The sequence below is a fragment of the Durio zibethinus genome, chromosome 5 (genome assembly GCF_047325235.1).
Source record: "Durio zibethinus cultivar Kanyao isolate XHJ-2024 chromosome 5, ASM4732523v1, whole genome shotgun sequence".
Taxonomy (NCBI): domain Eukaryota; kingdom Viridiplantae; phylum Streptophyta; class Magnoliopsida; order Malvales; family Malvaceae; genus Durio; species Durio zibethinus.
In genome coordinates, this window is record NC_143166.1 from 27,285,071 (window position 1) to 27,312,400 (window position 27,330).

General features: G+C 27.0%; 3 protein-coding genes across 3 annotated transcripts; 1 reads left to right on the forward strand and 2 right to left on the reverse strand.

The window, feature by feature from the left end:
- Positions 1-11,932: 11,932 nt before the first annotated feature.
- On the reverse strand, positions 11,933-12,765 carry LOC111281601 (NDR1/HIN1-like protein 6). Its single transcript, XM_022869304.2, has 2 exons — positions 12,093-12,765; positions 11,933-12,009 (listed from the first exon to the last, which is right to left on the reverse strand). The coding sequence occupies exons 1-2, from the start codon at positions 12,763-12,765 to the stop codon at positions 11,933-11,935; spliced, it is 750 nt and encodes a 249-aa protein (XP_022725039.2).
- Positions 12,766-13,500: 735 nt separating this feature from the next.
- LOC149518877 (uncharacterized) lies at positions 13,501-14,162 on the reverse strand. Its single transcript, XM_089761491.1, has one exon. It carries the CDS (start codon positions 14,113-14,115, stop codon positions 13,717-13,719), a length of 399 nt encoding a protein of 132 aa, XP_089617617.1. The 5' UTR covers positions 14,116-14,162; the 3' UTR covers positions 13,501-13,716.
- Positions 14,163-22,881: 8,719 nt separating this feature from the next.
- EPF1 (epidermal patterning factor 1) lies at positions 22,882-23,840 on the forward strand. Its single transcript, XM_089761492.1, has 2 exons — positions 22,882-23,126; positions 23,236-23,840. Exons 1-2 carry the CDS (start codon positions 23,033-23,035, stop codon positions 23,511-23,513), a joined length of 372 nt encoding a protein of 123 aa, XP_089617618.1. The 5' UTR covers positions 22,882-23,032; the 3' UTR covers positions 23,514-23,840.
- Positions 23,841-27,330: the final 3,490 nt, after the last annotated feature.

The window sequence follows — 27,330 nt, forward strand, 5'->3', positions numbered from 1 at the left end:
TTTGTAAAGGGAAGGTTTGGAGTTTTTCTTGTCTTGTCTGCTATTTCTCTTTTTGTTAATGGTCTTTATGAAAATCTGAAGCTTGTTTTTTTTTCTACTTAATGTTTTTGTGTGAGATTTACCACATCTAGGATTGTTGTCCAAGTTTCGAGATGTTTGTTTCTTGATTTTACTGTGTGTGGTTTGTGTTAGGCTAAAAAGCCCTAATCCAATCATAGCAGCAAAAGTAAAATCAAATAATTAATTAATCACACAAGAGACAACAATTTAACATGATTTGATCTAATTGACTTATGTCCATGGACAAGAAAAAAATCCACTAGTTATAGAGAATTACAAATATATAGCAAATCATATCAACCACTCAACAATGAATATCCTTAGACTCTCTCAATCTCCTCTAGTCCTATAGAGTATTCTTAACCTAAATAAACACATACCCATTTGCACTCATTCACCATACCTATGTGGTCTCAATCTCCTCTAGTTCACTATCATGCATCAAACCTATGTGGACCCTCTCAGTCTTTTCTAGTCCATTCATAAATATTCATACATACACACCCATAAGACATAAATCTCCAGTAGTCTTTTGGGGTGTCTATTCTATAAAATCCTATAGCTTTCTTACATTTTTTCTCATGTCTAACTCTATAGAGACTTCACCTATTTATAAGCATACTAACTTGCCTATTAAGATTCATTTTTCTCTTAGAATTCTTCTTTTGCATCTCAAACTTACCTATTAAAAATTTTTTTTCTCTTGAAATTCTTCTTCTGTAAGTCTTCTTGATCATCAAGAAATATCTAGCTAATCCTAAACAAATCCGTTGTGAGATTTGAGTCACTATTCCCAAAGCTGATGTATGAGAACTAAAAGCTTCAATCTTTTTATAATTATTGCATCCTTCTCTTCTTACATATAAACTATTAGGAACATGGGCTATTTTAAATATGTTTGATTCATGGAAACTCAGAAAACCCATTTTGCATCCATGATAGTTAGGGTTTATAACTTCAGTTTTTCTTCATGCTTATTGGTTTTGAAAAACTCTAGGTCATTTTCTTCTTGTTGTCCATGAATGTTTTAAGCTCTCTTGTCCATCACTCATTGCTCACGGGACTTGTTGAGTTGGAAAATAGTTTTTTTTTTTTTTATGTTTTAAATGAAAGATAGCATGAAAGCGTAGAAAACCCAATGACTTTCAAAATTATAGCAAAAAATTTCTAAACCAAGCTTCCTTCCCTTTTACCACCATGGAGTTCATTGTTTATTTTTGTTTCCTCCTAGGTTTAAGGCTATAGATAGGAATATTTTTAAATGAGTGGAAAGTCTAAGAGTTTAAGAACATTAAGAACTTTTTAGATAGAACAATAGGATCTATGGCTTTTAGGTGTGGTGTACTATTATGTTTCTTTTTTCCTCATACTATTTAGTCTAAAGTACAAAAAAGATGGCATGGGTAGGACAATAAAGTTGTATTTTAAAAAGTTGTGAACAAAAGAAAAATGGGTTTTTTTTTTCCTAAAGATGGCATGGGTAAGATCTAGAAAAAGTCATTTACTTTAAGTTGGAATTTATCTTTTATTAATAATAAAATTCTTAAAACAATGGAATGGGATGTTAGGATGGGATTTCAAAATTGTAAAGGTTAACTTAAAAGAGAATTTTTTGACTAGATTTGAGGGCTATAAAAATAAAAATGAAATTTTGTCTTTGGACTTTCATTCTTTTTTTTTTTTACAAAGAAAAAATTAACAACTATAATAATATCATAAAAAATATTTCAAAATCTTTATCTAGATATTAGAACAAATTCAAATCGTGTTTTAAAAGATATTGGGGGATTAAAGAAATTATCTTTCACAAAAAATTTGATAAACAATTTAAAATATGAGGCCAAAAATTTGCTTGTTATCAATAAGGTTTATTTTTCACATATGTTTCATATCACTCATGTCCATGCACATTTCTTCTATGTTGATTAAGTTTAATTATAATTTAAATTCCATGCATTCTTAATTTCCTTGATTAGTCAAATTTCAATGCTTATTTAAATTCTTGTGCAATTTAGTTCTTCATGATTTAATTCACTTTTGAAATAATTTATTTTCCATATACTTTAAATTTATGTGAAAAATAATACTAATGATGTTTTTATAAATAAAAATGATGATCTTGAAAACATTGCCTAAATATTGGAAGGAATCCAAATCATTTTTTGAATGATGAATTCCCTTAAATTTCACTTAGATATTGAGGAATTAAAAGATATTTTCCTTCGCCAATAAAAAATAATAATAATAAAAATAAATAAATAAAAAGATTGAAATTGGCTAGTTATGTCTATTGCATGATTTATGGCATATTGTATTCATGTCATGGCACTTTCCTTCCTTATTATTGTCGTGCAAATGTTTCTTATGATATTTGCTGCCATATTCATTGCATATATTATTGACTACCTCTTAATTGTATAATGTTTTAAAATGTTTTATTAAGAAAAAGGATGATCTCGGAAACCTTACCTAGATATTAAAGGGAATCCAAATCATGTTTTAAAGGATAAATTTTCTTAAATTCCATTTAAATATTGAGGAATTAAAGGAAATTTTCCTTCACAAAATAATAAAAATGAAATTTATTTCATTCTTAATCTCCTTTTAAAATAATAATTATAGTAAATAATAATGGACATAATAGATATAAGGTCAGGTGCATATAAGGTAAGATTATTAATGACATTGGCATTATTTATTTATCTCGTATTGCATCATGTGGTGGAATAAAAAATGTGAGTTGGTATTTCGATAGTTTTGAAAATTTGTTTTCATATGTATAAAAAAATGGTCAATATATCTACATGAAAATAATCGTCGAGATCCTGCTTAAATATTAGATGGCTTTTCAATAATTATTTTTGCAAGAGAATATTACACCAAAATTTAAGGAATATTTTGAGAATGTTAGGTAGAGAAAAATTCTTCGAAATTCTACCTAGTTATTGAAAAATTAGAAAATATTTCAATACTAAATATTTTCATCTTATTCCAATAATAAATGATTTTCTAAAAAAAAAGGATAAAAAATTATTTTTAAATATTAAAATTAAGACCATTTCTTATTAATAGTTAGAATAACATATGATCAATTGGTATCATTTTTATGGGCACTATGAGAGTGCTAATGCTTCCTCATGCAAAACCAACTCCTGAATCCAACATTGTTTTTGTATATCAAAATTGTATTTTTGATAAACTTTTAACTCATTTTATTATTTTATTAAAAAGATAAATTTTTAGGTAGTTAATCACACCTAATAAAAAAAATTGGTGGCGATTCCTTTTGTTTTGAAACTTTTAAAAAAAATTTTGTCTAATAGTCCTTAAAAATCATTATGACAGTGGCAGAACCTATTAAAATGTCTTAAAACACATGAATCATAAGCTTCTCATTACAACTTTGTGCAATCATCTCATAATAATACATGGTGACATAAGTTATAAGGCACTTAGTCCCATCATATTTTTCAAACTTTGAGACCTTGAACTTAGACGAAATTACCACATCAAGCACTAGACATAACTCTAATGCATCCATGAATCCATAAAAGTCCATTCTTTCAACAGCCTGAAATCATTCTTCTAATAGATTTATCTTTTGAGTGGAAGAATCCTCCACTATCGTAAAAGTGCTTATTTTTAGTTTTTCTTTTTCCTTGGGATCATCTAGATCAGAAACTTGAACTGTATCAAATGTTTTCTTACTAAAGGTGATATTGATATAAGTCTAGAAAAATTTTTGATAAGCTACAGATGGCATTCTAGGATATGAATTTGGATAAGCCCTATAAAAAATAAGTTATTTTACTTGTTCCCTTTAAGATATTTTGGCTTGGTAGGGGCTATATCTAAAAGGATATAATATGCCCATAACATCTTAAAATGGACAGTTTTACAAAATGAGAGTTTCCTTTACAGCTTTTCCTTTATTCATCTTATTAAGCATCTCCATAATATTTTCTAATTCTCCCTTGATTTCTATTTAGGTCTTCTCAACCTTTTCAATTTAGTTTCCTTATTCCTACTTCATAAGCTTTGTTGGAGAATGAGTGTTATAATGGTAATCAGTAGGCTGCCTATAATTCTCTCGTGATTGAGATATCCTTAAACACTTTTACCACAATTAAAATGATGTGTTACTAGATGCTAAAAATCATCCTAACTTGTTAGATAAATTCTTTTACATGCATGAATGAATATATGATTGCATGTAATAGATGTGATATGTAACAATTCAATGATTCATGAATTGATAAATGACTGCATGAATGGATCATGAGTTAATGTTTGCCCCATAATGATGCATGAATGAATAAATGACTACCTAGGTTAACATAATAATATAATGATGCATGAATGGATGAATGCATGATAAGATGCTATATACATAAAATTCAATGATGCATAGCTGAATAAATGTATGAATGTGTTAATGTTTGCCACATAACAAAGCAAGAAAGATTGAAAAAACTCAAACCCTTTTGACTTTATCACAAAATTTATACAAATGAAACTACAAAATTCTTTCATGTGTTCTAACTTACATTACATTCTAACAATAGTTGGACAAGGCTCTAACCTAGGGTTGACTTCTTATGGTTCATTATATGTAAGGTTTGGATGTCTTGACAACCTAAAAGTCCCTAATTGTTCCTCACATCATCATTAATTAAAGACTAGTAAGAAAACCCAACCCTCACCTATTATAGGTTTCAAACAAAAAAGATTCAATTTAAGTGGAAGTGTTTCACTAACTCATGTGAAAGTTATCACTTTACGAGAGTGTATGTACTTGCTCCCTTTTAAAAAAGATAAAACTTGAGTAAAAAGTGTATGTATGAACATACAAACCCTTCGCACATTTTATACATAAATTTTAGATTTCATGCCTTGTTAAATAATTCACTAAATAATAATACAAAAAACAAAAATGTTAGTAAACAAAAATAAATACACAAATAATCAAAGTAAGACCAATAAATAAGGCATAAAACAACCTAAGATTAACAACTAGCTCGACTCTCTAATGTTCCCAGTGGAGCCACCTAACTATCATAACATTTAAGTATGAGAACTAATCTATTAGATACAACACATGAAGTCCCCCACCAATCTTTTTTATCTAGGCATGATTGATCACTTAAGAGAATCTATCCTTTCATAGGAAATCCCAAGCTTGACTAAAGATCCCTAAAAAGAATAGGTTCTAGTCTTTTAAATAGAACTAAGTTCAAGAATTTGGTTACATGTAGGAAAGCTTATAGCACTCCCTTTATGCCCACAAATTTATATCAATTAATCTTAAATTATCTTTTTCGCCTTAATTAATATGTTCCTAACTTATTCTTTATTCTTTATTATTTTTGTTAATTTTAATATTTAAATATTGAAAATATTTTAGGTTTTCTTCGACACCTTGGTCAACCGCCTACAAATATTCATCACCTCAAGAATATTCAAGTAACATGCTTGTTTCCTTGAAAATGCTTCGCCATCAAATTTATTAAATATTTTATGAAAACAGATAAAATGCCATAATAATATACATAGTCAAATTTATAACAATAATACATATAATCACAATTTGTCTAATAATTAATCACTCAAGAAAATTAGATCATTACAATTTATTCATAATTTTAATTTTACTCAAATTAGAAATAAATAAAAATTCTTATCTTAGGACCAATTTCTAAATCTTCCAACGCTTTAATTGAATTTAGATAAATTCTCTCACTTAAAAATTTCTAAGAAAATTAAACATCCACAACTCTCTTAGAATTTCATTATTTGTTGAAATTTTATTTATTCTTAATTATTTTACAAATTAAATAAAAAAATTTGAAAAAAAAAACTTTAAACATTAAACCAAATAAATAACTTAATCAAAATAAATAAAATTAACCAAATATAAATAAATAATCAAAGTAATAAAATAACATTAATAAAAAAAAATCAAAGCAAGAAAACAAATGAAAATAAGAAAAAGAAATCATGCAGAGCAGGTTGAGTTTTACTTTGAGTCGGGCATGAATTTGGTCAAGTAAATCACAAGTTTTCAAAATTTTTAAAACTTGAAATGATACAATTTTAGGAGGTATTTAAAGCCTTTTTCATTTGTTTTCTCACTTTTTCCTTTTCATTTTCTCTCTTTAATCGATTCTTTCTATCTTATTTCTAGAAAATTTTGAATACCAATCGGAAAACTGAACATAACCCGGATTCTGGTAAAAATCTCAAAAACCGACAATAAATCCTAGAAATCAATGATGGAAAGTTCAAAAGTCCCACCTATAACTTATTAGAAAATTCAACCTTACTAAAAAATTCAATCGAAAAACCCAAACTCACTAAAAAATTCAATCGAAAAGTTCAAAATTGCCAAAAAATCTAGATTTTTTTTTTTAAAATCACAAAAAAAAACTAAATTTTGATTAATTTTCTCTTTATATTTTTTTACTAAATCCCTTTAGACATCTATCAACCAAATCCATATCCAAAGAAATGTCCAATGCTAAAATTATGCTTCAAGAAGGCTAATCCAAAAAAATCTTCACTAACAATTTTTTTTTAATTTTTTCTCTTCTGTCGATCCTCTTAATTATTGATTCCTGGTGCTTGATTTTAAGTTCTTTAAATAGGCATTAAATTTTAATCTATACAAAACAATATCTCTAATAGTTTTTTTTTTCCACTAAAATTCAATCTTAGAATCGAACTCTAATTCCTATATGACTATTCTAATAAAATGAGGCTAAATGCATTAGCCAAGTATTTCAATCAAACTTTACAATTCCAATTCAAGCCAATTTCAACAATTTTAATCTTTAACTAATTCTTTTTTTTTTAATTCGGGATAATCGAATTAAGCTTTTTTAAATCAAGCACGAGTAAGAGCAAAATTTTGGGTGTAACATCTCAGCCCTGGTATGTATAAAAAATATATTTTATTGTTTATTTAATTCTTTATTTATATATGTATTTTGTTAAAAAGTATTTATTTAATACATTAATTTAATAAATTTAAGTGTCATCCCATTTGGTTTCTTTTTTTGTAAATTTTTTTGTTTCTAAAAACTTTTTGTATTAGATAAATTTTGTAAAAAAAAAAAGGTCAATGGATGTAAGGATGACAAAACCACTTATATCAAATGGGTTTTGATTCACCACGATCAAATGAGTGTGATTTTTTTAAAAAAAATAAAGATAAGTCAAAATTTGCCTTTTTGAACAATTTACATCAAATCAAAATTGAGTTTGGAATACTTTGTCCTAACAATCCTTAAAATATATAAAAGAATATGTTTTATTATTTATATTTATATATGTCTTATATTAATAAAGATATTATTGAATACCTTAGTTTAATAAAAAAGAACTACATTTATATAATTCAATTATAATTTATATTAAAAAAATTAATCATCATCCATATAATTAATATTTAACTTTTTTTAACTTTTTTAAAAAATAATTTCTTATATTTATTGATGAAATTATATGATGGTGCTAGTGTCCACAAAACCCTTACACCTTCTCCTTTGTTTTTAAAATTTTTTATTTTATTTTTCCTCTTTCTTTAATTTCTTTTCATATCTTACTTTTTTTAAAATTTTTAACCTTTTTTATTCTTTTCTACTTCTTTTTTTTTTTTTAATCTTTTAATTTCTTTTATTTTTTTATTTTTTAAAATTTTATTTTTCCCTTTCTTTCATTTCTTTTCATCTTACCAAATGTCTTTTATTTTTTATTTTTACTTTTTTTTTCCATTATCACATTGTTTCTCTATCATTTTTCTATACACACAACTTTCATTTTTTTTAATTTCATTTTTCCTCATCTCATTTTTCCAAATTCTCCCATCCTCTCACAACTTTCTCAAAAAACAAGATGAAAGAATAATAATGGTGGTGGAATGGAAAATGTTTCAATGTGGTAGAGAAACAAGGAAAATATGTACTTATATTTGTCTTTGTAGACATATAATTTTGTTTGGGCATGTTTTAGTCAATTGTGATGCTTTAAAAATTAAGACCCAGGTCTTTTCTAAGATTTTTTATGCTTTTACAAAAGTTTCATGATTGTTAAATAAGTTGATTTTTAAGTTGATGCAAGAAAAGTAGCAAAAATCAAAGAAAAAGTCAATGGTCAGCTTAACAGTCAACTTAGTCAAACTTATTCGAATTTAGTTGAATTTGGTCAAAACTAGGTCATTTTAGAAATATCAAGTCAAACTATTGAATCCTCAAAGATTTTAATGAAAAATCGAACTTTGAGTAAAAATAACCAAAATGCCCCTTGATAAACTTTTACTTAAACTTAGGCCAACTTTTCAAAATCATTGTTGATTCAGAATATCAAGGCTTAGAATTATTAAAATAAGATTTCAGATCTCAAAATTCGAAAGTTGACTAAAAATTCAAAAATAGGCTTTAAAGGTATTCCCGTAAATTTGGTCAAAATATGGTCAAATTTTGAGTGCAAGCACAAATTTATATTTAAGACCCCTATTATCATTCTTTGGCATAATAAAATCATAAGATCATCATTAAAGCACAAAATCAAAAGAAAAACATGAAAAAAGGGTTAATCACTAAAAGTGGGCAAAATTATAAATTCACATTACATTAAGGGACACTTAAAATGTTTCCAAAATGTGTGTTGCAAATGAAGTTGACTTAAGGATTAAAGGTGGTTTGGATCAAAGGGCTTTCATTAAAGGAAGATGACAACTAAGCATGGAGGAAAATGACAAACAAATGACCACCCCTGAATGTAATTTGATCTAACAAGTATAAAAGAGATTGGTCATTAAATCCAGGCATGAAGGGTTAGAATTGGGGGTTGGGTAGTAAGCAAATGAGTGATGCCATACAAAAAAAAATTGGGGAGAAAAAACTTTTCTTTTGTGAAAGCTTAGTAAGGTAGCCATTTTTTTACCTTTTTTTTTTTCATTTTTCATACCATCCATATCTTCATTTGTGTATTTTTTTTTTCTCATTCCTTTGATGGTTTGTTAGCTGCCATTATGTGTTTTAACGTGTTTTTGGCGATGCAATCTTATAATTATATGTTTCCTTGCTTTGTGACTTGTTTGCTACATGTTTTGTGGTTTAAAAAATGGTTTTCTTTAACTATTCATTTAGTAGTTTTCTAGGTGTTTGATGAAAGTTCTTGGTAATAATAAATAGTATTCTAAATATGTTTTTTCAATGTTTGAATAAATTTTTGAAATTAGAAAGTTAGCATTTTAGTTGTTTTCAAGGTGTTTGATGAAATTAAAATGCAAATTTTCATGAGTTTCCTAAATGTTTGATGAAATAACCAACAAAAATGTTCTAGCATGGCCTAAATTCTTGGCCTAGCCTTCCCTATGGCATGGCCAAGACCCCACCATCCTTCCCATGGCCTCAACACTTGCTTTGTTTCAGGCATGTAGTTTTGGAATGATTTAATTAGCTAAGTGTTTGTTAAAATGCTTTAGTCACATATTTGTCATGGTAATTTAGTTTCATGCTTTGCATTTCATGTTTTTTAGTGTCATGATTACCACTCAATTATTATAAAGCATTAGCATGCATATTAATCACATCAAAAACTAAACTATAAACCCTAAAGCCTAGCCTAAACCCTAAACTCTAACCTAAATCTCAAAACCTAAAGCCTAACCTAAACATTAAATCTAACCCTAAACCCTAACCTAAATCCTAAACACTAACCCAAATCTCATACCCTAAACCCTAAATCCTAACCCTAAACTCTAACTTAAACCCCAAATCTTAAACTCTAAATCAAACTCTAAACCCTAAATTTAATCTTAAACCTTAAATCCTAATCCTAATCCCTAATTCAAACCTTACACCCTAAACCAAATCCTAAACCAAAAACCTAACCGAACCAGTTAACCTTAGACTCATTTTCTTGTATTTGTATTTCATTTTAATAAATTGTTGCTTGCATTAGCATTTTTAAATTGTCATTGTATTCATGCATTTATATTTTCATTCACACTTTAATTTCCATGGACATATTATGTCTTGTCACACTTATCATATCATTTATATGCTTTTTAAATAAAGTTTTTTTAAATGTTTTCAAAAAATAAAATAAGGTGACATTTCAAGTAAAAATAATCTTGAGATTTGGCCTACATATAGAGGGATTCTAAACAATTATTATTTATGATAAATGTTATTTTGGTTTTATGGGATATTACGAAACTTTCTAAAGGAAGGGGATATTTTTGAAATTTCGCTAAATATAGGGGAATGAAGGGAATGTTTCAATACTAAGGATTTTTCATCTTGATCCAAAACAAATAGATTCATTTTCAAAAATTCAAAAATAAAATGGTTTTTTCAAAATTCAAAACTTATAATGATTTGATTTTAAAAATAATGATTTTAAAGGAATAAATGAAATTTAAAGAATTAATTTTCAAATAGTAAACTTAGGACATTTTTATTAAAATTCAAGGACAACATGCAATCAATTGCTACCAATTTTAATAACCATTATAGGGGTATTAATCTTTCCTATGCATAACCAACTTCCAAATCCATCACTGTTTTTCTCAAACTAAATTATTTTTTTTATAAACTTTAAATTCATTTTATTATTTTATTAGAAAGATATACTTTTTAGGTTACCAATCACACATTTTAAAAAAAATTAATGATGACTCCTTTGATTTTGAGATTTTAAAATGTTTTTCACATCTTGTTGTCAGATTCTTAGACTCACATGTTGCTAACATCTTTAATTTGTATTTGTATTTTTTAAATATTTTTATTATTCATTTATAAAGAAATACACTTATATTTGTTTATGAATTGTCATCCATTAAAATTTGATAAAATAATTTTACTTTTCTTGTTTTTAAAATATAATTTAAAAAATAAAAGACAATCTCACAATAAAACACGGGTCTAATTTTAGTTTTATTAATATTGCTTTTTCTTTGGCACAAAAAGGCAAAAGATAATGTGTTATAATTAGTTCACTCTGGAATCAGCGCCCCACTTCACTGATTTGTTTTACGGGGTCGATAGATGAATGTTAATTCAAATTTTCTGTGTATGACGGATTATTACAGGGCAGATTGATTGATAGTTTTAAATTTTAATAAAAATTATTTATAGATTTAATAAATAAAATATACATTTTTTGTTTGTGATACAATTTTAACATAATAATTTTTATATATTAAATACAAAAAAAACATATACGAATGTAAAATTACCTGATCTAATAAGAGGACGGGGTCAAAATTTGTGCAAGTAGCTTGTTGTGATGAAAGAAATAAAGAGAAAGATGGCTTGCAGTCAATTATAACGCAGTGTAAAGGTTAGGATGATGTACAAAAGTTGTTTTCAATCATCTTATGCATCAGCAAACGCTGCAAATGATTGTAACAAGAAATCACTTCCGGAGTTTATGAAAGTTTAATTTGTATTGCTTGGCTGTTGTTTGAGAAATTAAGGTCCTGTTTAACAGGTAATCACCTGGTTAGAAAGTGTGACCATTAATTTGTATTACTCGCTTGTTTCTTGAATTGCTTTAAGATCTTTGATTACAGTATTGGTCCAAATGTTGCGAATAATCGGTTATGTTTGCTTCTGCCTTCTGTTTGCTTGGTAGGAAAAAAAAAAAAATTTCCCTTACTATTCTTTTGCCTTCGAGTGGCGTCAACGTGACTCTTCTCTAAATCTAAAACCAAAAGCCAAGTTTATTAGATGCACTTCTCTACATGAACATTATATTAATGTTACAATTTCCTGAGTATATTGTTTAAATTGAGATTACAAGAAGTTGAGATTCGAGGATAAAAAAGCTTCATTACACTTTCAAAACCAACTATAAAAAAGGCCTATGGAACAAAAATATCTACATCTGTAACTCTGTATATCTGTTTCTTGGAAGCATACAGATTCTGGGAAAGCTTAACTGCAATCAGGAATAAATAAGGAAAGAGAAAATATGGCTGAGGAGAATTGGGACTCAGAGGCCAACGTCATAAGCATAGTTACTTGACAAAATCCCAATTGTGTCGTTTGGCGACAAACTGTCAACAAGTAAAGAGCAGTTAACAAAAACAAGAACCTGTCTTAAGGGGAAACCTGCAATCACAATGTTTACGGGCGTCTTTACTGTAATGAGTAAAGGAATTTTCCCCTCCTTTTGGTTTTGAAGGAGAGTTTCTTGAAGACCTGAACCAAACTCGTTCTTTCCTTTCAGCAGAATATTCATCAAGGTAATGTTGTTTCCGGGTTGATGAAAAACTGGGAGCTTGCCTGAACAAAGAGTTGTTCCCGTGTATAAAACAGCAACAGAGCTTTCCTTCCCATAAATGAAGCCTATATAATCATTGGGATTATCTGCCTTTACGGAAACAGAGAATTCTGTGTAGAGGCTAAGATCTGTCTGGATATTGAAAGCCTTGACCACAACCTGACTAACATTGTAAGAAGGCTTTTGGGGTTTATAAACTGTCAAAAGAAAAAAGGCTGTGCCGAAAAGAACAAGAATCAATATAAAAAGGAAGCAATAGCAACAACATATACACTTTAGGCAACAATTTCCTCCTGAACCATGATGATGTGAATGGTAACGAGGAATGTGGCGTCTATGGGGAGGAGGCCTAAGGTTCCCTTGATCATTGAGCATGACATATTTTGGTGGATAATGGGGTCCAGAGTCCATGGTGTGCGGCTGACTATCCTAGTGATCAGCCCTTTGGTGGGCATAGTCCATAGAAAGAGAAGAAGAAAGAGACTCTTCTTCTTCTTCTACGGTGAAATCTGGAAAGAACATGGAGGAGGAGGTGGTGGGGGAATTTCGTTGGGTTTGCTCCCTCGATTTAGGGCATTGTTGCGTACGGGTGGATGTGAACTGGCTTTGCTGTTACTTAGGCCGGATTTTTTGTATGTCTAACTAAATTCAAATGCCGCCATCTGTTTTGTCTATTTTGGCTTTGATATATATATATATATATATATTTGTATTATAAGTGCTATTGTCGGTGATTTTGAACATTAATTTTGGCTGATATTTTCCCTGCTTTTGGGCAAATTAAGTCTTAGCTATAGTTTGATCGGATAAAATGATGAAACAACAATTATTCAGGAGTAAGATTCGTAAATGTGGAATGTTTAAAAAAAAAAAAATGAAACTACAAATTCATCCAATAGAAAAGTTAATACATTTTGCTTCAACCTTTTGGCCTAATGACATTTCATTTCTTTAGAGAAAGCTGATATGTTTAATTCTGATACCAAGACAGGGACGGCCGGGTTGATGGATTAGAATTATTTTAGGACATTGTTTAACCCGACAACAAAATATGAATCATGCGCTTAAGTCTCCACTCTTAACTGCAATCAGAGAACCAAAAAAATCAATTGCTGGATGATCTTCTAGCCTGTGCAAAACTGCAAATTTTAAGTTAATATTTGCTACTGTTATTCACCTCAACATAATAGTCGAGTAAAACTCAGAGAATATCAACAATGAAAAGTTTGGCTTACTCAACCAAATTTAACTCCATAAACATTCAACAACACTTCTTAATCGAGATACGAGCAGCTGCACAAATTGCTGATCGACAACTACGAAAAGTTTGGCTTACTCAGCCAAATTTAACTTCATAAACACTCAACAACACTTCTTAATCGAGATACGAGCAGCTGCACAAATTGCTGATCGACAACTACTAGATTTTAACGAACCAATTCTCATAAACGACACTACTGATACCACGACAGTCTTAACCTTAACCACCATCTTCTTTAGTTTGCGTGACTTTATCTTGGATTGTTCCCACTTGTCGTCCACTGCCGATAACTTGTATGATCTCAAGAAAATCTGCCTTCTCTTGGCTCGGTCTCGCCTGTAACTAAAGGAAGCCACCATGCTCTGAGGTCTTCTCTTGGAAAACGTCCTATATTGGCCAAGATTTTCTTCAATTCTTTCGTTGTTTTGATCCAAGAGCTTGTAGCTATCAAATGATCTACAGTTAAAATTTGATGTGGCATTTCGGACGAGAGTGTTCATGGCTAGAAAACTACAAACTCTGCAACTGCAAGATAGTGCGTGAAAGATAATTAATCTTGATGATATTGTTATATATAAAAAAGCGTCGTTTTTAATTCATATATAATTTAATTTATAAATCACATTTTAATTTGTTGCAAATGAACTTGTTGAAATCAACCTTTGACACTAGAGAGGCGGCTGCTATTCTTTTAGATTTGTACAGCCAGTCAATTGACCAAATTGCAAAGTAACATCATAATCGTGGAATGTATTACCTCATGGTGCTACCCGTGGCAGTATTACAAAAGGGACGGTTACGATCTGTCCAAACCTTGTCCTGTTCAAAGATTGCCAGTAGAAAAGGTTACTACTACTAATAAAAGTAATCAAAAGAAGAATTAATAGGATTTAATTTGCTTCTACCTATTGGCTGTTGTTGACGCTTGACCAAAAGTGATTCATGGTTTTGCCTTTCTGTGCAAACTTCCGAATAAGCCTCCTCAAAGAGATACCTAAACATTTTCTCATACAAATATTGGTCCTTTTCTAAAAGGAATAAAATTTCAGAAAAACCGTGGACCATGATGTTGGCATGATAAATTAAGTAGATGCGTGTGAATCAGTTTAGAGAAAAATGAGCTGCATCACCGGAGCGAAATAAATAAAATCATGAAAAAAAATAAAAAATAATGAATCAAATTAAAGAAGAGGATGAATTTTGTATTAAAAGAATCAAGTTTTATACTATAGCAATATCAATAATTTTTTGAAGGCTTATGACTTCTGTCATGCCCCCAAATTTGTCTTTGAGCGTCACCGTGTAAAAGAAATTAAGTTTATGGGTAAAGTATACAAGTAGTCACTCAATTTTATAAGTTTTTTTAAAATTAACTTTTTAAATTTAATCAGTTTGAGTATGTATTTTTTTATCACTTCACCATTAGTGACTAATAATGTGTTGAAGTGATAATATCACGTAAGCTGTTAGGTGTCAAGTATCACGTGACATTGTCACATCGTCTAACAAAGCACGTGGTATTACTAACATATAATTACAAAATTTTTAAAACAATAAATAAATTTCAATCATTTAATTTTTTTAAAATTTTCTATTCTAGTCATTTAATTTTAAAATTTTACAATTTAATCACTAACAAATAAGTTTTCAAATTTTATAAAAAAAAATAAAAATATGTATTTAATATTTTTATTGCGTAGAATTAAATTATATTTTTTATTTTATTGTAATTATACCACTTAAATTTGTCAAGATTTAGTTTTAATTTCATGTAATAAAATATTAAAATAAATATAGATCATAAAATAAAATAAAATAATTTATTATATTAAATTCCATAAACCTTTGATGATTAAATTGTTATAAAATTACATTGAGGGTGACAGCCAAATATTAATAATTTCACAAATATTAGTGATCAAAATATAAAAATTTAAAATAGTCAATTGAATTTATTTGAATTAACATAAGGATAAATATTTGAAATAATAATATTTTAATAATTTTGGCAATTGATTCATATTTTTCTATTTTTCAAATTTAAATGATATAATTATATTAAAATAAAAGTTCATAATTTAATTTCATATAATAAAAATATTGAATGTTTATTTTTATTTTTTTATAAAATTCAATGATTTATTTGAATAAATAACATATATAATAAAATAACTTATTATATTAAATTTCATAAATGCTGGTGATCACCTTATCATAAATTCATAATAATAATGAGCCGTTGGTAATGAAAATCAAAATATTAGTAAATTTCATATTTCATATTATGAAAGTTCTAATTACAATAAATTTATGTTATCTATATTTCTATTAATATTTTATTTCATGAAATAACAATTATGAATTTTTATTATAATTAGAATTTTAATATTATGAAATATGAAATACTTATTTGGATTTATGTAGATTGACTGAATCATAAAAAATTTAAGTAATGCTATTTTAGTAATTTTAGCAATTGGATAATATTTATTTATTTTTCAAATTTAAATGATATAATTACAATAAAATAAAAAATTTATAATTTAATTTAATACAATAAATATATCAAATGATTATTTCCATTTTTTTAATAAAAATTGAGGACTTATTTATCAATGACTAAATTATAAATTTTCAAAGTTAAGTGATTAAAATAAAAAGTTTTAAAAATTAAATAACCAAAATTTATTTATTTTTTCAAAAATATAATTCCATATCAACAATGCCACGTGGTTTGTCAAATGTCGTGTCACCTAACAATTGATGTAGTAATGCCACTTCAACATGCTGTTAAATGCTAATGGTTGAATGAGAAAAAAATACTTCCTCAAACTTAAACATTAAATTAAAAATATTAATACTTAAATAATTATTTTAAAAAATTATCTAAAATAGATTGATTATTTATATATTTTATCCTAAGTTAATAGATATAGTCCATTTTTACCAACATGCATGTATCTATTGACTCGTATACCTTTTAAATGAAACTATTTAGTCATAATCTTAATCATCTCAAATGTTGTCGATTTATTAATTACTCAATTTCTAATGTTCTTGAAATTCCTACAACTTGGATTATTATGAATTAAGAAATTCCCAATAAAATCTAAACCAAATCTAAAACTAACATCCAAACTGAGATAATTGTACTTCTAACCACATAAAAAAAATTGATCATATAATGCTTACTTCAAAATTAACCTTTTTTTTTTGGATAATTAATTTTCGGATAAGTATATAGTGTGATAAAATTCGTGACAAAAATCAAAATCACGTTGATTATCACAAGTTACCCCTAATTCTGAAAGGCTAAAAATTACTTTTGACCTAGATATGGTACATGGCAGTTTTCTTGCTCTAAGCTGGGCAGCCTGGGCCAATTTTCTGACCGGGGAAACCAAACCAGTCCAAGAATTAATTCGTTAGTTTGTCGTAACTACAATTTCTAGGCAGGTTGGTGCAACTTTCCATTGGTACCAGACTACAATGAGTAAGGAAATGTGAAAAGTAGAAGAGATAATTTCTAAAATCTTTAATAAATTTATTTTCATTATTTATTTATTTTAGATTAGCTATTTTTTTTTAAACAAAACAAAAAAGGTAATTGCATTGGATAGTGGGTATCAATGCAAATATAAATATTAAAAATTAAAATTAAAACTAAAACTAAATTTCGTAAAAAATAATAATCATTACTTTCCGAATGGATGTTTTTAACTTCTAACTCTTTATCTTGTAGTGAAAATGTTTTCAAACATATTAATACTATCATCAATCAATTTATTTGAAACATCACTAAAACACTACCACTAATTTTTCATTTTCTTGTAATAAGAGTAATAGTTATTTCATAATATGAAAAAATGAGTCATAAAAAGTGATAAAATAAAAAAGCAAAGAGATGATTAAGAAAAACATAACTAGTTCGTGCAAATGTGTTAAAATGCAAAATTCTTTTTCTTGAAGCTAATTGTAAGATGAAATTTATAAGGAAAACAAAATAGAAGTGAAGAATAAAGTAAAAAGTCAAAACATATGAAGAGATAAAATAACATATAATTATTTTAATAGTTATTTTTCCAAAAAATTAAAATTGGAGTTATAGAAAGAATAGAATGCATATGCCATAATATTCATTTTTAAAGAAAAAATCCTTCATTTGAAATTAGTAAAATTAGATATTTTGATTAATTTATAAGATTTAAATTTGATTATTATTGTTAAATATTTTTTCAAATGATCTCTAAGTTCAATACAAGTTCTCATTTAAACATGTGGCATTCTTCGATATTGCTGGAATGAGTAACCTTTTCTCCCCTAAATTCTTATATAAAGATATATATTATATTAAAAAAAACAAAACAAAGCATATGATAGTTGGTTAGGGAGAGAATACACCACTTCTTAAAAAATAATAATTTATGAAAATAAATTATAAAGAAATGTAAAAAACAAGAGAGAAAATATAAAAGGAAAAACGGCGCTGGTGCATGTTAAGGAGATGGGTTTAGAAACTTGAAATCTTCAACAATAAAACAGTAAAATATCGAGGAATTAGAGAGCAATAAAAAAAAAAAAAAAAGAAATATTAAGTGTGCTTGTTCTTTGCAAAGATCGCAACCAAAACATCAAATAGGGGACTGCTTGTGAATAGGAGAGAACAATGGTACTCTACTTTGTGCTATTTTTGTTCTACAGTTAGAATAATAATATATGATAAATAGACTATCCATGCAATGTACGAATTAATTTAATTTATTTAAATTTATATATATAAATAAGCATTTTTTTTTAAAGTTATATCAAAATCTTCGGAGTTATAACATATATAAAATAATTTATTTATGATGAGATGTCAAATTAAAATAAATTTTTCAAAAAAAAAAAAACAAAATCATACATATATATAATAAACAATATTATTGGGTAACAACAAAATGATAAAAATAAATAAAAGTCTCCCAAATTAAATTTCTATAATTTATACCATATTTATCGACAGTAATATTTATTATCTTGCAAGTTTATATTAAATAAAGATAAGTTATATATTTACAAGAAATTATCATTTATATGTTAAATAATATTAGCGATAACTTAAAATACACATTATTTTTTAAGAGTTACCATAATATCTTGATTTTGAGCATTTGTAGGGCTCGTCAAACATTTTTATTGTAAATACCCATTTTGTCCAGTTTCGTTTAACTTAAATAAAATTATTATTATTATTATTATTATTATTATTATTATTATTAATTCTGACTTTTTTTCCCTTTCTTCCTTGCTTTTCTATCTTCCTTCACCAAAGTCATAGTGCATTTAATACATTGAAAATCTTCATTGAAATTTCTAACTTTTCTGACAACTTCCTTGCTTAACTTTTGGCCTCTAAGATTCCAACAAAGCTGATAATAATCTTAGAAAGTCCACAAAAATCCAAAAAAATCTGAAAATTTGATCTCCTAATTAGCTCTATAAATAGAGTTAGCTTTGGCAATCAAAATGAACATGGGGAACCAAAGGGAACACTACTAAAAAAAACATATAAAGCAATCTTTTTAAGGGGTTATTAGGCTATAGCCATTCACACACACAAGCATAACAAAAACCAAAAAAAAACACCATAGTCCTCCCAGAAGAAGAACTAGCAGCAAAGTCAAAAAGAAATTTGATAATAAAGTTTTTTGATCTGACATTATTTTTATATATATATATATAAAAGTCTTTTAAGAAAGATGTTCAAGAGATCAAAAGGATTGTCTTAAGAATTTTTGAAATTTTTTTGAATTTTTTTGTGTCACTAAAAATTAAAAAAGTTTAAATTTTTCAGTGATCGGTTAAATTTTTCAACCATCGAAATATAAAAAACCTATCGGAATCTGCAAACTATTTAAATTTTTTGAGGCCGATTGAAGTTTTTGACAACAGCATAGTGGCAACTAACTGAAAACTGGGATTACATGGTGGTCAACAAAAGGAAAAAAATTTTTAGAGAAAGGGCCTCTAGGGTAAAGAGAGAGGTGAAAGAAAAAAAAACTAATTTTGGCCTTTTATAAGCGCTTCAAAACCATGCTCTTTTGACATTTAAACCCATTAAGTGACTGCCAAGATTTGCGCGTGAACTCACGCTTGACTAGACCCATTTGGTCAATTTTTTTATTTTTTTATTTTTTTATTTTTTTATTTTTTTATTTTTTTATTTTGATTTTTTAGTTTATTTATATTGTGTTGATTTTTTTGGTTATTTTCTATGATATTATTATTATTATTATTATTATTCATTCTTTCATAAATAAGTAAAAAAAATAAAAATTGAATTAAAATAAAATGTAGATTTGGTAAAATAAAAAAATGCACAAATCTTTATAAAAAAATAACTATTTAAGGAAAATTGAAACTTTGTTGCAAGCAAAATGTTACTTAAATTTCACCAAAGTGTTAAAATAATTTAAAAAATAATTTTTGTTAAAAAATAATAATAAAATAAAAAGTAATAAAATAATGTATGTTTAAATAAATTTTTAAATGTAATTTTTAAAGAAAATTGAAAAAGTTTAGTTTTCTTTAATCATTACAAGTAAAAAAAAAATTCAAATTTCATCATAAAGTTGGGATAATCTAAAATTGATTTTTACTAGAATAAAGATTTATTTAAATAATATAAAAATAATAAATAATAAAAAAATGTTTCTTTAAATGAATCTCTTAACAAAAAATATATATTTTTGGACTTCACCAAATAGTTAAGATAATCCAAAAGATTTTTTTCACTAAATAAGAATTTATTTTAAAAAAATTATGAGAATAATAAATGATAAATGATAATAAATAAACAATAAAAAAAATTTTAACTATTAATTAAATCTCTTGAGTAAGAATCTTAAGAAAAATTGAAAAAATCTCATTTTTTTAACTATCATCAATAAAGAATGATTTTATTTAGAATTTTGTTAGAAAGTTAGAATGATCCTAAAATTCGATTTAAATTTTTAGGATTTTGCCAAAGAGTCAAGATGATTCCAAAATTAGTTATAATAAATAAACAAAATATTTGAGAATTCTGTGAATGGTTAATTTTCCTAAAATGTTATATAAAATAAAGATTTTTAATAAATTGTCAAAACGTTGAAGAATTTATAAAATAAAATAATAATAATACTAATTTCATAACAAAAAATGTTTTTCATAAATAAATTTTAGAAAATTAAATTTAAATATGAAAAAAACCATGTCATCAAAATTAAAGAATAATACATGTTTAATTGATACCGTTTTTTGAAAGAGTGACGTGAGGGTACTGATACTTTTCTTGCACGTAATCGTATTTCGGATCTAACTTTGATTTCATAGACTAAAACGTCTTTTAGTAAATCTTAATTAATTTTAAAATTTTTATTAAAAGATGATATTTTTGGGTGGCCAATCACACTATACCAAAAATATTGGTGGCAACTCCGAAAATTTTCATCAAGTCTAGCAATCTAGTCCTCCGAATGAAAAATCGTTATGAAAGCTTAGCAACTCTGCTAGGAAAACTAAAGAGTCAAGCCAAAAATTAAACATGTGCCATCCAAACTTTGATTTTATAGTCTTTCAATATTTAATCTTAATTCTTTATTTCATCTTAAAATAAAAATATGATTCCAAAACAAAAAATAAAAAATAAAAAAGGTAAAATTTTAATGGTTTCATTTAGTTTTGTTATGTTATTTTACTTTTTTTATATTGTTTCTAATTATATTGTTGATTTTATTTTGATTAACAATTGTTGCATTCCCTCACACATGTGCATGTTTGCATTCATGCACGAACTTTATACCCAGACTTCAAATTTGTCCTTTTTTAAGAGAGAGTAGAATACCTATGCTTTCGTGAGGTTATAGTGCCTTCGCTTGGGTTAGCGAAATACTCCCACTCAAGTTGAACCCTTTCTATCGGTAGCCCATTATAGGTGATGATCAAGGGCCTTACTAGTCTAGAGTAGATGACAGTGAAGATCAATTTGAAAACTTTTTTTAGCCTTTGTTAAATATCAAACTTTGTACATAATGAACCTTAAGAAGCCAACCTAAATTAGGACACATGAGGAAACATTTATTTAAGCACCGATAAGATCTTTTTTTTTTTTGTTATATCAAGAAGACAAAGTCCTAATACAAATAAGAAAAATGAAAAATTTGAATCGAAATTAAATTTTTTATGTTCTCTCAAGCATCTTTAACCACTAAACTAATGGCTTAATAAGTCATTTATTATTCAATCATTTTCTTCAAAGGTTATGATTTTTAAAATTAAAAAATTTAAATTTAAATTATTAAATTAAAAAAAATAATATATTTGAAAATTTTAAATTAAAAAAATATATATTTAAATTATTAAAAAATTTATTTAAAAAGATATAATATATGTAAATTAGATTATATTGGTCACAATTTAAAAGTAATCTAAATAAGAAAATTATTTGAGATAACTTCTTATGCATAAAAAATATAATTTATCTACGCAAACTTCCAGACTTTTATCGAATATTTATATATTTTATAATATAATATTATATATGATTTGACCATCAAAACTATTCTCCATTGAGTACCAAAATAAAATTAAAAAAAAAAAAAAGGTTGTTCCATTAAATCCAGTGTCTATAAATTTAAGTAGGCTTGCTTTTTAATTAAAGATGACCCAAGACCAAACCTTTGTTTTGGATGCTCTAGCCATCTCCTGGAAAGCGGCCGGAGCCATGAGGCTGAACTACATCGTCTGGGTCTTTCAACAACTCTTGGAGTGTCATAAAATCTTCTACGTAAGCATCTTAGCCCACTTGGTTTTTGGATTATGCCCAAGATTTGGGTAGAACAAAGTTGTATGGGCCACTGTAACCAATAAAAGAAAAAAAAGGTCCAACTCCAAAGCTCATTGAGTCCATGAACAACGTAGTAAGAGCAGAAACATTAATTGCAGTCACATTGACCCTCGGTACCAAATTTATTAGCTTCTATATCTGTTTACACTCTATAATAATAACTAAACATTCATTTATTGTTATATGTATGCCAAGCAAATTCCAAGTCAGGATTCACGTAAAAAGAAGCACTTGAATTCAGTATAATTCTTTCCAACTTTTATCACCCTTCTTCTATAATACCACCAAAGCTGGCTTGAAGACTCCTGTGACCCTCCTCCCTCCCCTGCACCCTCTTTCATGTGACCTCTTCTCATCGCACTCCATCTTCCATACGCTTGCCTGTGATTTGCTTCAATACCATTCTTTTTTCGCTACCCATTTAAATATGTTCATCCACTTCACTCTTTTCCTTACCCTATCTACCTCTTAATCCTTTACTTGCCAAGCTTAGGGAGGGCAACGGCCAACAGCAAGAATAGAAAGTGACTAACAATAATAAAATAGCCATGAAACCTTCTGTTTGTGTTGCTGCAATTGTCGTCATTCTCTTCTGTATTCCTGTTTTCACGTCTGCAAGGCATGTAAGGCGGCTACGAACATGTACGTATGATTCTCTCCAAAATTGTCTTAATTCTACTAATTACGATAGCATGAATTATGAAACACTATCACCTATTTCTTATCTTTGAAATTTTTTATTGTGCAACAGATCATAGCCAGCGCCACAATTCTCAGCCAAGCACAGGAGAGGGGATGGCCGCCGAACCCTATTCATACCGGAAAAGAAGGCCTATGCCGCTAAGAAAAGGAGCAGACACGTTACAGATAGCAGGATCAAGCTTGCCTGACTGCTCACATGCATGTGGTTCGTGCACTCCCTGCAGACTAGTTATGGTGAGCTTTGTATGTGCATCGCTGGAAGAAGCTGAAACATGTCCTATGGCTTACAAGTGCATTTGCAACAACAAGTCTTATCCAGTTCCATGAAATTTCTTAGATCATCTGTCTCAATTTTTTTCTTTTTATCACAGATTTAGGTTGTCCATCTTGTCTGTAGCAGGCCTTGTCCAATTTTACTTTTACCTTGTAATGTGGACTTGGCATCCTTTTTTATTTTTTTTGTTTGTAATCAATAGAGTTTATAATTTCTTTTTACTCTTGCAATCGCCTTTTATTACTCATGTTATTAAGAGAGAAGAAAGTGGAAAATTTTCTTATTCAATATATAGAAGTTGGAGTTTAACTCAGATCATGTTGTCACTATTAAAAAGTGATAACTAGCAAATTTAAAATTTAAATTCTATTACCTACAATTTCTTTTCATATCTTTAGGTTGTGACTTCTTTATAAAAAAAAAAAAAAAAAAAATTACAATATGTGAGATTCGCTAAAACATTATTGTCTTGCATTATTTAGTAGATTTAATATGGCCTTTTGTATACAAAAAATTCCCTCTATATAAATTAGGATATTTGTGAAAAAAAAAAAGAACGAAAAAAAACAAAAGATGGCATCCAATCATGATGTTCTGATTCAGTTAATTTGGTAGAGCTTTCATTACATAGAGATTTTAAGATTTGAAATTTCTGATCATATTAAACTTAAATAAATATATAAACTATTAATATTAAATAAAAATATGATTCGAACTAACTCATAAACACTTTTGCTCTCAAATAGAGGTATAAATGATACATTAGTACTCGCAAGTTATTCGGATTCGATTTAAAAAAAATTTGAATTCGGTTCGATTATTGTCGAGTCAAGCTCGAGCTCGAGTAGCTCGACTTATCGATCGAGTCAAATTAGAGTATTTTTATATCTGACTCGAGTAACTCGCGAGCCTAATCGAGCTTTTATATTTAAATATTTTTTTATTATTTTAATTAATAAAATATTTCGAGTTTGAGTTCGAGTTCGAATTCAAACATGAATAATCGAACTCTTGTCGAATATACGAATCGAGCTTATTTTTACATATTAATCGAGCTTAATCGAGCGAGCTCGAATAATTCAAATTCAATCACGAATCGAACTCAAATCAAATATCGAAATTCGAGTTACAAGTCGAACTCGAACTCGAATTTCTTACTATTCGACTCAGCTCGACTCGTTTACACCCTTACTCTCAATCAACCAAATTGATTTTTAACTTTTTTATACAAAGTTTTTCTGACAACACGCTGTCATTATTCATGTCATGCCCCTTGCCCCCATCCAAATCTACTTACCTTCCATATGTAAGACTACTTATTTTTAACTTTTTCACATTTCAATAAATTATTTAATCCCCAAATAATATTTGAAATCAAATCTCTCACATATAACATGCCATAATTCATATAGTTTTCAAGTTTTTTTTTTTTAAAATACAATTTCCAAATTTTTGAATCTCGTTACAAGAATTTATGAGTTAATATTTGATACATCGACTATATTTACTCTTATATGCTATTAATTAATAATAGGATGATATCTCATTTAATGAATAAAAATTAAACTTTTAGATTCTTAAAAATAAATATTATTAAATTTATTTAAGATTAATTAATTATTAAAATTTTGCTCCCTCCTAATTTGTATTTTTACTTCCCTCTTCAATACTTTGAAAACGTCGCACCCATTTCCAACCTTGTTATTTCGACTGTTTCACTCGTAGTTACAAAGGTAGAAATTATTTTTCAAAACAAAGGCGGATCATCATTATTTTTTCATATAGATTTGCTGCTCACAAGTTAATCATTTACTTAGATTTTGAGTTAAAATATTTTCAAAACAGATACATAAGAACCTTTTGGATGAAAGATTAATTGTAAAGACCGATTTTAAGTTATGGCTAGGATAGGAGTAGATTTTTCAAGTATGGCGATTTATCTGAAAATGAGATGAGATCAAATATCAATGATAATGCCAACTTTAGATTTTTTTTTTTCTTTTTGCCAATTTCTGTAAGAATGTTTGATTGGGCTTTTGTTAATTTGTAAAGGAAATAAAAAGGTTAGATTAGGGGTTTAAATGATACATTAATATTCATAAGCTATTTGGATTCGAATAAAACTCGAATAAGGTTTGATTATTATTGAGTTGAGCTCGAGCTCGAATAGTTTGATTTATTGATCGAACCGAATTCAAGTATTTTTATACCTGATTCGAATAGTTCACGAGCTTAATCGAGTTTTTATATTTTAATATATTTTTATTATTTTAATTGATAAAATATCTCAAACTCGAGTTCAAACTCCAGCATAAATAATTGAGTTTTTGTTAAATATAAGAATCGAGCTTATTTGTATATGTTAATTGAGCCTAATAGAATGAATTCGAGTAACTCAATTTTTATTTCAAGTTGAGCTCAAATTAAAAAAATAAAACTTGATCTAATTCGAGTCGAGTTTTAAGCCTCGAATTTAAAATTGAAATTAAACTCGAGCTTAATATTGTATCAATTCGAATTCTATCGATTACATCACCTTTAGATCAGATAGAAGCAAAAATTTGTATTAAAAATTCTTGGTTTCAAATTCCGAAATTCATTTCAAATTATCTTTAAAATGATTAAAAAGACTTATTTACTTTTCTAATGATAAAAAAAAAAAAAAAAAGAAGAGTAGACCCATATAACCTATATTTTAAATTGTAAATCCTATAACAAGATCGACCGAAGAGATTAAAAATTTGAGTAAAGCAGTCAAAATAATAAGATTGGAAATGGGTGTGAAGGTTTCAAAATATTGAAGAGAGAGGCAGCAGAAAAAAAAAATCAGGCAAAATTCTAATAATTAATTAACCCTAAATAAATTTAATAATATTTATTTTTAAGTACTTAAAGGTTTAGTTTTTATTCATTAAATAAGATGTCATCCTATTATTAATTGATAGTGTATAAAAATAATACATTTTGTATCATTATTAACTTAGAATTTATTATCTTCAATACTTATTCTTAAACATTCAATAACAAGTCTTAAACTCCAATTATCATAAGTTTTAGCAACGTTCACATGCCAAATAATTAGTGCATAATCATTCTATCCTTCAATCAATCCTAAATAAACACTTTTGTAGAGTGTTAGAATCCTTCAAGATGATTTAAAAATTCATTTTCCTAATTTTCCCAATTTTAGTATTTTTCAATGGAACTTGAAAATATAAAACTTTTATTTTTCGTAGGAAATTTGTTGTAAACATCTCACAAGTGTTAATTCTTACAAAAAAATATTTTTATAATTTTCTCAAAAGCATATTCTTGATAAATAATTCTTATTATCTCAAAAATCAATTTTCCTTTATAAAATCATAATTAATAATTATTTCATAGAAATTATTATCCAAGTAGTTTCAATTCATTTCAATTTGATACAAGGGTCAATTTTTTAAAAATTAAGATCGAATTTTAAAAGAGTTAGGTTTTTTAAAAGAAACGAGGCCAAGTTGGAAGCATATATAGAGTTCTCTAAACCAATTCATTTTTTGCGAATTTGTTAAAGTTTATATTTTATTATAAAGTTAATTATTTATATATATTTTAATTTAAAAAATTAAGATCATATTTGATATATAGGATGATAATCATCATATATCATATTTATTTTGTATCTAAAAAATGAGATAAGATTACAATGAGGATTAACCATCCTATTGGTATAACATGATTTAATATTTCTGAAAGTGAAAATAATTATTTTTAATCAATGAGATTAAATTTATATATATTATTATATTTTTAAAAATTATATCAATAATTTAAATTATATAGCTTTAGAGAAAGATAATTTTGACTAATAAATAAATTATTTTATTTTAA